Below are 12,825 nucleotides of genomic sequence, written 5' to 3' on the forward strand. Positions count from 1 at the left end.
GACTGATCTTCCCCTCTCTCTTTGAGAAGAGATCTCAGAAAATACCCTTACAGCCTGGTGTGTATCACAAAATGTGCAAAGCATGGGGTTCTATTAAATATCAATTTCTTGATGTCAGATGTATACAATGCACAGATCAGAATGAAGGGAACTATACATCACAACTCAATTCCTATCCAAATTGTGGAAATATCTCTAATTGGATCTATTCACACTTACTGGAAAAACCTACTAGTTTGTCATTGATTCTTTTTCCAGGTTGATTTGAGGTCAAAGTTTACACTGGACAATAGCCAAGACAGTCGTTTGGGCTTTAAAGGACACCTTTGCAAATGTAGCATTCTTGATCAGATTATCTCTGATTAAATGTCCACAATTTGTTGGATATTATTTCAAATACTTATCAGAAAACTGTGTTTGGATGTTTTGCAAGTTCTCATCAATATCCTGAATCCATTAGTGAAGCTGAAGAGCAAGTCAGAACTATCAAAATAATATTAAGCAGGATGAAGTTTTCAAGTTGCATTTAGAAACTTAAATAGTCCAGTGCAATATAGCTTAGCACTGTCAGATGTGTTGGTGTGCAGAAAGGTCTGAACACAGCTTCTGATTACCTTACAAAGCAAAATAGATGTTGGTGTCAGCCTTCTAGGCCGGCAACTATAAATCTCTTAATTGGCTCTACATTCCCACCATTTGTCTGCATGCGCACGCAAACATATGTACATGTGCGTGCACACACCACTTTTTGTATCTCTTTGCTTTGGGATACCAAGGACTATTGACTTTGACTTTGGAATTCATAATCATTGCCCCAGACAACTGTGTTGCTAACATGTGCATTTTTAAAAAAGCCACATTTTATTAGGTTAAAAATCACACAACACCAGATTATAGTCCAACAGGTTTATTTGAAAGCACTAGCTTTTGGAGCGCCGCTCCTTCACCAGGTGGTTGTGAAGGATAAGATCGTAGGACACAGAATTTATAGCATAAGTTTACAGTGTGATGTATCTGAAATTATATATTGAAAAAGACATGGATTGTTTGTAAAGTCTCTCATCTTGTAGAATGACCATGTTGGTTTTCAGTTCTTTCATATGTGTACCCCAGAACTTTCTTAAAGTTACATTCTCAAGTCTGATCAGTCTGAATATTGGGGCATAGACAGCCTCACTCCTTCAATATGTTATCTGGACTGACATGGTACTGATTGTTTAAGTTCACTTGAGAATGTAACTTTCTTTAAAGTTCTGGGCTTTACATATGAAAGAACTGAAACCAACATGGTCATTCTAAAAGATGAGAAACTTAACAAACAATTCAGGTCTTTTTCAATGTATAATTTCAGTTACATCATACTGTAAACTTTTGCTATAAATTCTGTGTCTTATGGTCTTCCACTGCATAGCTACCTGATGAAGGAGCAACACTCCGAAAGCTTGTGCTTCCAAATTAACCTGTTGGACTATAAGTTGGTGTTTATGATTTTTTTTAACTTTGTGCACCCCAGTCCAATACTGGCATCGCCAAATCATGGCATTTTATTAGCACAATTTTCATGGTTGTAATAATTTTGTTTCTTTTCCATCCATGTAGATAGTTGAATGAATTTGATTCAAGACTGTGTAATGGTAAATTTTCCTACTATTTCTCTTTCATTAGGCAAGTAGAACTCCATTGATACCCAACGAACAGGCACCAGTAAAAGAAAATCCTGTGGTACCTGGGCAAACTGAACCAGATGCAAAAGAGACAGTACCATCACCTGGCATGCACAAACAACTTCCATCTCCACAACCAGTGGACTTAAATATGCAGTCTGGCACTAAAGCCCTGCAAAGGAATGCAGTTACAAAAGAAACTTCATACCAGGGGCATACCTTCTAGTAAATTTGTTCCTGAACTAAGTGCAAAAAAGACTTGATGCACAAAAAGGAAGTTGGAAGACAGTTCAAGTAGCTAAACTGCGCTGCAAATTGGTTTGATACTGCAATTTCCATCTGATCAGTATTGTACATTTATTTTGTGAAGGAATTTTTAGGGGCGTGACTAATGAGCAGTAACATCAGACGAGGAATGTCGAAGATAGGCTTTTGAGCGTTTTGACCCTTTCGAGGCTAATTTACCCATTCTTGGCCAAATCTGTCTCTTCATAAATCACATTTATTACTTTAATTCAAAATACAAAAACATGTGACAGATGAAGTTTGCAAAAGATTTCACTAATCAAGTGTCTATTTATTACCCACATAATATATTGTAACATCATGAAAATGACTGGCAGGTAAATATCATGTGAATACCTCGTTTTGTGCTGAGTTTCAGGTGGGTACTATGCAAAACATGTCTATGTTTATAGCTGACCAGTTTAACTTTAAATGTCACTGATTCCAGGCATGTTATGAGCGATAAGCTGTCAATTTTAAGTGGTTGTGAGAAAGTTGTCTTACAGAATGTGCGTGCTTGTGTGTGTGTATGTGTGTAAATGGGAGTCTCCCTGGGTTAATGAACTTGATACGTAGGTTAAGTAACATTGAACTTAAAATTATTCCAGGTAGAGTGATACAAACTTTTTTAAAACCAAATTGTGAACTAACGCTGCCATCTGATGTTTTCAGATTACAATCTGACACTTATGGTGTGTGTTGCTTTTACTTGTGGATTGTGATCTGGGGCCACTCATGCTGTGATAGTATGTGAAATAGATGTGGCTTAAATAACCTAGCTAGGAGGAATAGTTACTGACAGAGTTAAACCTCTACGTTCCTGTGTGATTTATAAGATGGAGCCATAGTTTCACAAGTCATTCTGCCGTGTAATTATAAATGATATTGAATGCTCAGGTGTAAGACAGAGCTGACAAAAGCAAAGTTAGAAACAGAATCTTATGGTTCAAGTTTGTGTTACCAAAATCACTTGTTCTAAATTAGCAAATCTATTCTATTTGGAAGTACTTCCTATGAGGGAATATTTTGACTTATGGAGAAGTATATATAGTTTGGTGCCATTTATAATTTAATTTAAAAAAGTGCAGCAACAGTTACGCTATGCATAGAAAATTAGGTTTTCCCTTTTAATTGTTGCTAATTAGTCAGTTTTTCTATTGTCCAAAGATGACTATTGTGGTTTCTTAAGACTACCAAATTTCAAACAAGACCCAAGAGGAAGCAGTGGCCTTGTTCAAAGGCTGAAGTCCCTGAACTCCAAGCTGTGTTGGAACTCTGCAACTCTGATTTTTTTTTTAAATGTTAAAGCTTCTAACTGAGACATAAACACAAAAGAATGAGACTGATAAACATGCTTGTGCTCCTAATCTCTTCTGAGCAGACAACAGTGCCTTTCATGATACTGGATCCAACGATTTGAAATTCATTATCTTTTGGAAATGTGACTATATGTGTTAATGGTAATAAGAATAGAACTGTGGCATCAGTGAAAGTGGTAATTCATTTAGTTTATTTCAGTCATTCTCTTGTACAGAATTCAATTAGCCTATACATTATTGCACATATTTAAGTACTGCTATGTGCTGCTATGGTTTTAATAAAGTGATTCTATTCTGTAATTCTCCATGACGTACTGAAAGAACTGTAGTGCTGAAGCCACACTGACCCCAACAAGAATTTGATTTTCTTGTATGTGACTTTTGTTCCAAGTGTAAACCAAATTTGTGGAACCAAAATTTAGATTTTTTCTGTTTAAAAGATCTCTCATACAAATGATCAGATGCCTAAAACAGTATTGTTGAAGTATTAAACATTTATGGAGTACAGTAAGCTGTTACTTGACATGCTGGGAGAATGGGTGATGCCAATTAATTAAATGTTGTTTGGTGAGTTGTATTACTCCGAGCATAACAGCAGATGCTTTTCAATCTTTGAGGGGAGAGGGGAAGCAGCTGGGCAGTCAAAAGCCCCAGCACAGCAGGGTTTCAATAAAATTCCAATGATTGAAAACTAGATCGACACCAAGACATTCCACCTGGCATTTCTTTGGCAGGGTTGCGGGCTGGGCTGGGCTGGGGTGGGGTGGGGAGGGGGGATGTTCAGGTAGAAAGAAAAGGCTGTCAACCTTTTTGACAGTTACCATGTGGTTTATCTTTTTGTTCAGGTTCAATACCAAAACTGACCCAATAATTTTCAAGGACAGTGTAGGAACAGCTTCAGATTTATGACCTACTGTTCTTAGCTTGTTGAAAGTGACCAGCTTTTGTTTGTTTTTTTTAAAAGAAATCAAATTCTAGTTGATCAACTGAATGTTGTTTTTCACCATTCTATAATTTCAGCAAGATGACTTTTTATCCTGTACTTGGTTATGTAGGAGATGTAATGTAATCTGTTAAATGAAACAACATTTCTAAGTGCACCTTGCAAAGATTAACCATGCAACATTCGGCAAACATTTGGGAGGAGCATCAACTTTCTTGTTTGCCATGTTTTCAACGGACAAATTTTGATTTGAAGAATGAAATTTATGAATTTTACATGCCAGAAGACTGATTTGGACTATTTTATAGCTGGTTCTTTCAATGTTTGCGACCTAAACAAATCCCAGACAATTGAAGAGTATAATAATTTGAATTAATGTCTTAAATAATGTAGTTTCCATTCTCAAAATGCAAACCAAATTTATGGCTTTCTTTAGCTGTTTGTGAGGCTGTTTTTCTTGAACAAGAACCTAATCTGATTATTACTCCATTACTTTTTCTAAAATACTCTTCTGGCCAAACAGTGGGGAAACTCTTCGGAAATGAAGTTCTCTCTCGGTCAGTTTTGTATGTTGGTGTCAATGAAGATTAATTTGAAATTAGCCAAATAACCATTTGCATAGTGACCTAGATTGAGTGCAATTAAAAAGTGTTTGAGAGGTTACCTTTTTTTAGGGAATTTGATGTTTTTGTCATGATGAAGTGTAATCCAAATAATCTTTAATATTGGACCTTCTTTCCATCCTTTGCTCTTGCATTTGTTCAATCAGTGTCCAAAATAATCTTAAGATCAACACTTGGATGGAGTCAATGAAATTGGAGAGAGAATATATTTCAGTGAAGGAAGAAGAATCTGCTTTAATGGAGTGCTCGGGCACAAATAGCTGATGCGAATTCATCTTCCCTCTCATCCTGTAATATTTTGTGCGAACTCTTTTCTGGGAATTCTTGAGAAATTAGACCTTTTTAAAGTAAAATATGAAGGTTAAATATAGTACAGTTGTGGGCATATAGTCGCTTATTTTGAATTTTGTAGGATGCCTTGGCTATTTCTTGATGCTATGTGACCTGTTGGAATATCTTTCATTGTGGAATAACACTCCAGTGTATGCTGTATATTGGCATTGCACCTTTTTAAGAAGGAAGTTTTAAATATTCAACTTTAATTGAGGAGATATGTTTTGAAATTTCAGTACTTCATAACTGAACAGTTCAGAATTTAGAGTCATACAACATGAAGACAGACCCTTTGCTTCAACTAGTCCAGGCCAACCATGTTCCCAAACTAAACTAGTCTCACTTGTCTGAGTTTGGCTCATATCCCTCCAAACTTTTCCTATTCATGTGTTTGTCCAAATGTCTTTTAAATGTTGTAACTGTACCTGCATTCATCACTTCCTCTGGCAGCTCATTCCCCACACGAACCATTCAATAGAAAAAAAATGCCCCATTCCTTTTTAAAACTGTCTCCACCCACCTTTTTTTTAAAAAAAAAACCCCTAGTTTTGAACTCCCCCACCCTTGAGAAAAGATCAATTTTTATCTATGTCCCTCATGATTTTATAAACTGCTATAAGATCACCTCAACCTCCTATGCTGCAATGGGGAAAAAAGTGTCCATTTTCATAACTCAAACCTTCTATTCCCAGCAACATCCTGGTAACTCTTTTCTGAACCTTCTCCAATTTAATAATTTCCTTCCTACAGCAGGGCGATCAGAATGGCGCGCAATACTCCAGAAGAGGCCTCACCAATGTCCTGTACAATTTCAACATGATTTAGTTTCAATTTTTTCAGGATATACTGACTAATTTGATCTCAAATTAAATTGCAAGGTAAATTAATGTACAGTATATTCCACTAGAAAATGTAAGTACATATTTTATTTGATACATTTCCTTATTTTAGACCGTACTCTGCAATGCTTTTTTAAATTGGATAAGGAAAGGGCATCCCTATTTTCATGCAAAATATACTTGTGTTTAGCCATTTGAGAATTAGATTTCCATTTTATCAGTAACCGTGAATGCAGTAGTGCGGAAAAATTTTAATTTTAACAAAATCTTGATAACAAATGAAGAATTTAGAATCATGATTGTAATCTATTAGCTAAAATTATATACCTTCTTTCCAAATATTTTTCTTCAAGTACTGAAATCTGATTAATTTAAGTTTATTTTGTTTTTCTTTTTTAACGAGAAATGACAGCAACATTTTTGTTTTTAGTTGCCCACTCAAATTTATCTCCCTAAAAACCACCTTGAATAACTTTTTTTTTCTCCCAGCCATGATCGCGTCCTTCATCCCACCTGATCATGTCCTTTCCCATTTATAAAGTTATCCTCTTTTTTCTCTCTTAGCTGTTCCACATCACCACCGTCGAATATCATCACCGTTCAGGGGTGCACAGGATCCTCAAACTTAAAATCTCTCACGCCTCCTTGCTGACACTCATTTCAGAGGTTTTCCCATTCTTTCCTTTTGTGGATCAAACATCTAAACCTATAAATGGACAAATTTGGAGCAGGAGTAGACGATTCAGCTGACCAAGGCTGTTCTAAGGTTTGATAAAATCATGAATGATCTGATTGTGACTTTAGCTCCACATCCCTACCTATCCCTGACAGACTCTTGACAAATAAGGGAGTCCGAAATTAACCACTTCTACACTAAAAACATGCAGTGACCTTCCTGTGGGGAGGAAAGTCCCAGAGACATGTAACCCTCAGTTCTTTTTTCCCCCCTCACTGTCTTGATAGGAAACCTCCATTCTCATAGGATAAATGGTTTTTCGGAATCCACCCTGTTAAGTTGCTGTAAGATCTTAAATTCTTCAATATGACCACCTCTCCTCCTTAATTCCTCTGTGTACAGGGCTAACCTCTCCAGCTATTACTCATAAGACAACTCCTTCTTGCCAGAAGTCAGTCAAGTGCTGTCTTTTAAGGCATTTATGCCCTTCCATAAACAAGGGGACCAAAATCGTACACTGTATTCCAGGTGTGGTCTGACCAACATTATGTATGACTGAAGCACAAATTCCTAACTTTTTAAATATTTTGTTCGAGTAGAAAACATTTCATGTTTTTCTGATCAATTTTCATGATTTAGTGTATCCAATCTGTGTATTTAAATATTTTTTCTATTCATCCTGCTAATGTCGTCATGTTCACATTTTCCCACATTATTCCTCAGTAGTTGGTTTTTATTTGCTAATTGTTTAACCAATCTGTATCCATTTGCACGGTTCTTGTGTCCTCTTCACAGTTTGGAATTCTTATCTATCATGAGCAAATTCAGCAACCGTACTTCTCAGTTCCTTCATCCAAATCATCTTTATCGCTTTTTATATAGTTGAGAGGGCTGCACTGATCCCTGTAAATGCCACATCTTGCCAACCAAAAAAAACTATTCATTTTCTGCTTACTTGTTTTTTTTTGTTTCCTTTTAGCTGAATGGTTTACTATCCATGCTATATTATCCCCTACATCATAAGTTCTTATTTAGCATTGTAAACTTTGTGGCACCTTTTCAAATTTCTTCTGGAAATCAAGTACACCAGATCCACAAGTATTCCTTTATCCATTTCACTTGTTTCTTCTTCAAACAGCTGTAATTTTTTTTAAAAAAACTATTTTTAAAAAAAGTCAGTGCTGTCTGGCAGAGCCCACATGGTTTTGTGAAAGGGCAATTCATGCTTGATTAAAGATCTCTTTAATAATCAATTCCAGCATTTTTCTCATGCCAGATTTTAAGACCACATCTCTCAATTGTCTCTTTCTGTTTTAAGTCCAGTTTATCTCTATTGCAAATCTCTCCTGGTTTTAGTTGGTTTTTCCATCTTCAAGCCTTGCTGGCAGTCTCTTCCCAATTTTGCACAAAGTGCAACACAAGATCTTCTACATTCTGCTCTGAGAAAGGAACGTTCTGGTTGGAAATAGTGCTTCAATTCCTGTTGCAAAGTACAGCAGTGTAGAAATTGTTTAGAGTGAAACTGAGGGTGAAAGCTGGAGGGACACTCCTGTTCACTCATGAAATAAATAGAAAATTCTGACTCTTGATATGTGCAGAAGTTTACAGTCAACTCCCGTTTGATCTTTAATTGTAGTAAAAAGAGTACTTTAGACTAAGCAGCTAATTCTATTTTACAACGTGCTTGGCAGCCTTTTTGGAATTACAGAACACTGACTTTGAAGTTCATTGAAATAGGGGAGGAAGAAGGTATCAATCTGGGGGTAGCAATGCATTAGGAAAGGGATGGACTGCATATGTTTTCTTATTTAACTATTTTTCATCAGATTTGTATATGGCCAAATGAGAATCTTGAAGTCTTCTGAAGTTGTCAATACTTTCAATGTGAAGCTTGATAGAAATAAATGGTTAGTTTTGCCTCCTCTCTAATTTATTGTTCCAGTGGTACTGAACTGTCTTTTAAGATTTTGTTTTTATAGATTGACTCTTTTCTTGCGCAATCAGACAAAATTATTTGAGGGACATGCACTGGCTTTGAGTTTAAGAGATCAGCATTATACTAAATACATTCAGACACCTGTTGTAAAGTGAGAATTTAAAATATTTTATTCCACACAAATTTAAACTATTTTAATATTGAACTAAAGACCGTCAGCTATGCTGAAAAGGGCTCCATTGAGTTTTACTGAATCTAATGAACAATTTGTCCTTGTCAAACGTTTAACTGAAAATATTATATCATCTCATAATGCGCATTGTTGATATTTTTTGTTCTTTTGGTTAATTTTAAAATCTCCTTTAAAGGGAGCAACAGCTTTTAGCATATGTTTTTATGAAAGTCTACTTTTGGAATGTATGTTTTATAAACATTGGGTTTATCTAATTGGAATATTTTTATATATAAAAAAGACATCAATAAGGAAGAAATAAAGATAAATTTCAAAACTACTGGAAATGTGAATAAAAATACACAGGTCCGTCAATGTTGTAAGGCATCAGCTGAAATCCCAGGTAGGACACCTCCCTCAGAATTATTGGTGGAGATCCCCAGAGGAGCAGTTGACATTATTTTCTCACTTCATTATATTCCAGCAATGTTTTCAAAACACTGATACAGCAGACTTCAGACTGCAAATGTAGAGCCACTCCACTTTCACTGTGTTTTTGTGTGGTCCAAGAAAATGAGGAACAGAAGACCAGTCATTGGCGGAGATTGACCCTATTTCTTCAGATTAGTTGGTAGTTATACAGCACCCTGTATTCGCTTTTGCTACAGTGAAAAGATTTACAATCTGTATACAACCCTCCATATAATTCAACACTTACTGCATTTTGTTTGCATAATCTCATGCAAAGTAAATGCAGATTTATTTAATAGCTTTTTTTTTGCATACCTGTCTATGGTATCTGGAGATCAGAGTAATGAAATATGCAAATTGTATTTATCACCTCCCTAGATAGTTTCTCTGTAAATTTTAATTAGTTTTCACAGTTTCACATGTCTGAAAATAGGATGTTCTGTGGCTTTCATGATCCCTTTCTAGATCACTCATTGCAGTTGCCTATTGACTCTTCTCACTACTGTAGGTACATATTCTTTGCTGGTTTGAGTGCTGCGAGGTGGGGAGGAGATAGGGAAGTTTTAACAAATTGGGTAATGCATTGCATTTCAGTTCTGTTTTTTTCGCTCATTATTCTGGTAAGTTACATTATAACTTAAATTGCTTAAGATATGTTACTGGTATTCATTGCTGCTATAATGTGTAAATAAAGTGAATGTTTTCTAGAGAAAGTGTTTATTTGAAATGTAGCAAGAACAGTGTTCAATCTTCAAGAGGTGTTTTTGGTTTTTTTATATGTTTAAATTTTTGTCATTGACTGATTCTTTGTAATCTTACCTTTGGTTCTCTGAAAGATAACTGAAGACTTCTGGAAAATTTCAGTTTAGGAATATTGGCAGGTAGCATCTTGTATTTGATTATTTTTCAGATCATCTTAAAAATCAGGATTGTGTTATTATCTGTAGTTAGAATTAAAATTGTGGCATGATGTGCACTGTGTTCTAAGTAATACTCTCAAAGACATCTTGAGTCTGTTGAATGTTTTCTTTATGAAGTCCTATATGTGTCTGAATGAATGAAAGGACCTGATTCATGTAATGCTTTTCAATTCAGTCGATGAAGTGCTTTGGAAAATCGTTGTCTACTATCATAATAGCTAAAAGCTTTTGGAGTTCCCTTAAGGTGTGCAAACTGTAGATGAGGGTGTTGGTAGTAAGTAATATCAGGAAGTGTAATCCAGATTAATTGGAGATCATGTGCAGTTGGTTTGTAAAGCCTATTGTAGTCTTCAACAAAATTCTTCAAGGTGGAATTTAATGCTAGCCAAGGAATCCCTGAACATAGTTGGGAATGAGTAGTATGGCAGGAAGCCTGAAATACCAGCAGTATGGAAGTGGGAGGCTGCATAGAATGGAAGGTGGCAGGGAGGTAATGTCAATGTTGTTGCCTATTATGAACAGGAATTTTAGCAATGTTACTTTTAAAATCCAGTGTGAAATGCATGGGATAATTTGTTTCTCCCTTTCATGTTTACAATGTTAAAACAAAGTCTGCACCTTCTCATCCCAGTAAGGAGGAGCACCTCCTCTTAGAATGCCTGGAGAAGCTATAAGGAAACATTATTTGAACTGAGGTTACCCTTTATCTGCACAGTGCAATATCTCGGACAAATGCTTCCTTTTAGATCCTGATTAATGAACCTGGATGAGCAAGGCTAAGGAGATCTTCCTGATGATCTGTGGATTCATTGCAAAGAATATGGTTGGGCGTGGATGTTTGGTTGGATTACATGTCAGGTACTGTTCAGAAGAAAAGGCAATGCCTGAAGTCAGAGTATACAGGATGCTAAAAGCTCACTCTTCATTTCTAAATCAGACTAGACAACATGCATTTTTTTACCGCCACCAGGTACTGTTATCAGTCTTGGCAGTATTGCGGGAGAATTGCATCCTCTGAAATGACATTGTTGAGATATGTTCAGATTTTAACCTGTTCAAGTTGGATGTGAATGATCTCATGCAATTTTGAAAAGAGCAAGGGTGATCTCTCCAGGTCAATGTTTATTTCTAAATCTGTGTTATTGTGGGGTATCTTGTAATTGAAACAGAGCTGTTTCAGAAAGCTTATGATATGCTAATTGGACTTTTTTGGCCATAAACAGTGTTTCATAAATCCAAATTGTTTCTTTATGGAGTATTTATTTTGACAATTTAGTGACCTTTGGGTAATGCTCGAAGTCCTGTGCTGACCGTTAGAAATCATCATCCCTATTGTTCTGATTTTCTGAACAAAATTGGACCTGATTTCTTTTTCTTGAGAATGATTGATAGAATCATTTAACATATTTCAAAGTAGCAAATTTTAAATATCTAGGGAGGAAAATGTGGACCTTGTATCACTCTAGAGAATTTTCAAAAGCAGCATTTTCCTAAGGTGTCTGCTGCTAAGAATATTGTCGGGTGTCTTCAAAGCACGTATGAGGGGTGATTTAAAATTGGAACACACATCCTCTGTTACCTGTTTTTTTTGTATCTCCTGATTGATTCTCATTGAAGTACAATTTTAGAACAGCTGGCAGCTTTCCAATATCTTATCTGTATGGCTGTTCTTCGTATAAGTATCATTAGTGAGCCCTGATTGATTATTGAAGGAGGGAGGACATTTTGGTTTAATCTGATCTTTTTCTTGTCCATTGCTGTCATGTAGACTGAGCAGCAGAGGCCAATGAAAGCACAATCCTGATTGAGACTTCCTTTTGAAGTACAGCTTCTCATTCTATGCTGAAAGAACAATCTAGCAAACCTTTCTGTTAAGGAAAAATTATTTTTTTTTTCAAAACTAAACCTGCTTTGATGGATGAAATAAAAGGAGCAGACCCTTCAGTCCAACTTGGCTGTGCTGACCAGACATCCCAATCTGACCCTAGACCCATTTGACAGCATTTGGCTCATATCACTCTTAAACCCTTCCTAATCATGTACCCATCCAGATGCCTTTTTAAATGTTGTAATTGTACCAGCCACCACCACTTCCTCTGGCAGCCCATTCCAGACACACACCACCCTCTGTGTAAATTAATTGCCCCTTAAGACCCTTTTTAAATCTTGTCCCCCTCACATTAAACCTATGCCATCTAGTTTTGGACTCATCCATCCCAGGAAGAGGACCTTGGCTATTCACCCTATCCATGCCCATCATGATTTTATAAATTTCTATATGGTCACCCCTTAACCTATGGCGTTCTAGGGGAAATGTTCCAGCCTCTCCCTATTACTCAAATCTTCCAGTCATGGCAACAAGCTTGTAAATCTTTTTCTCGCCCTCAAATAAAACAACATGTTTCCAATAAATGGATATTCCTCTTCCTAATTCACTTTGTTTGCCCCCAGTTATATTCTTTTTTGCAAGTATTATGAAAAAACTATACTTGGAAGTCATACTGCACCAAGTTTTTTGTTCCATTCCATAGAACCACTGTTAACCATGTTTTATTGTTCCAGAACCCGAACAATGAGGACCATACTCTTAATGAATTTTGGCATTTAAGTTTTTAAAGTCAATTATTCAAATGTAGAGGTGAAC

The 12,825-nt window shown here is 36.1% G+C and overlaps 1 protein-coding gene across 1 annotated transcript in view; it reads left to right on the plus strand.

The window, feature by feature from the left end:
• Positions 1-3,845, plus strand: part of zdhhc9 (zinc finger DHHC-type palmitoyltransferase 9) — a 105,651-nt gene extending 101,806 nt beyond the window's left edge. The window contains exon 9 of the mRNA XM_060832264.1: positions 1,666-3,845. Within this exon, the coding sequence (XP_060688247.1) occupies positions 1,666-1,890 (225 nt within the window). The 3' untranslated portion in view covers positions 1,891-3,845. The remainder of the gene's footprint in view (positions 1-1,665) is intronic.
• Positions 3,846-12,825: the final 8,980 nt, after the last annotated feature.

Source organism: Hemiscyllium ocellatum, chromosome 11 (assembly GCF_020745735.1).
Source record: "Hemiscyllium ocellatum isolate sHemOce1 chromosome 11, sHemOce1.pat.X.cur, whole genome shotgun sequence".
In the NCBI taxonomy this organism is placed as follows: domain Eukaryota; kingdom Metazoa; phylum Chordata; class Chondrichthyes; order Orectolobiformes; family Hemiscylliidae; genus Hemiscyllium; species Hemiscyllium ocellatum.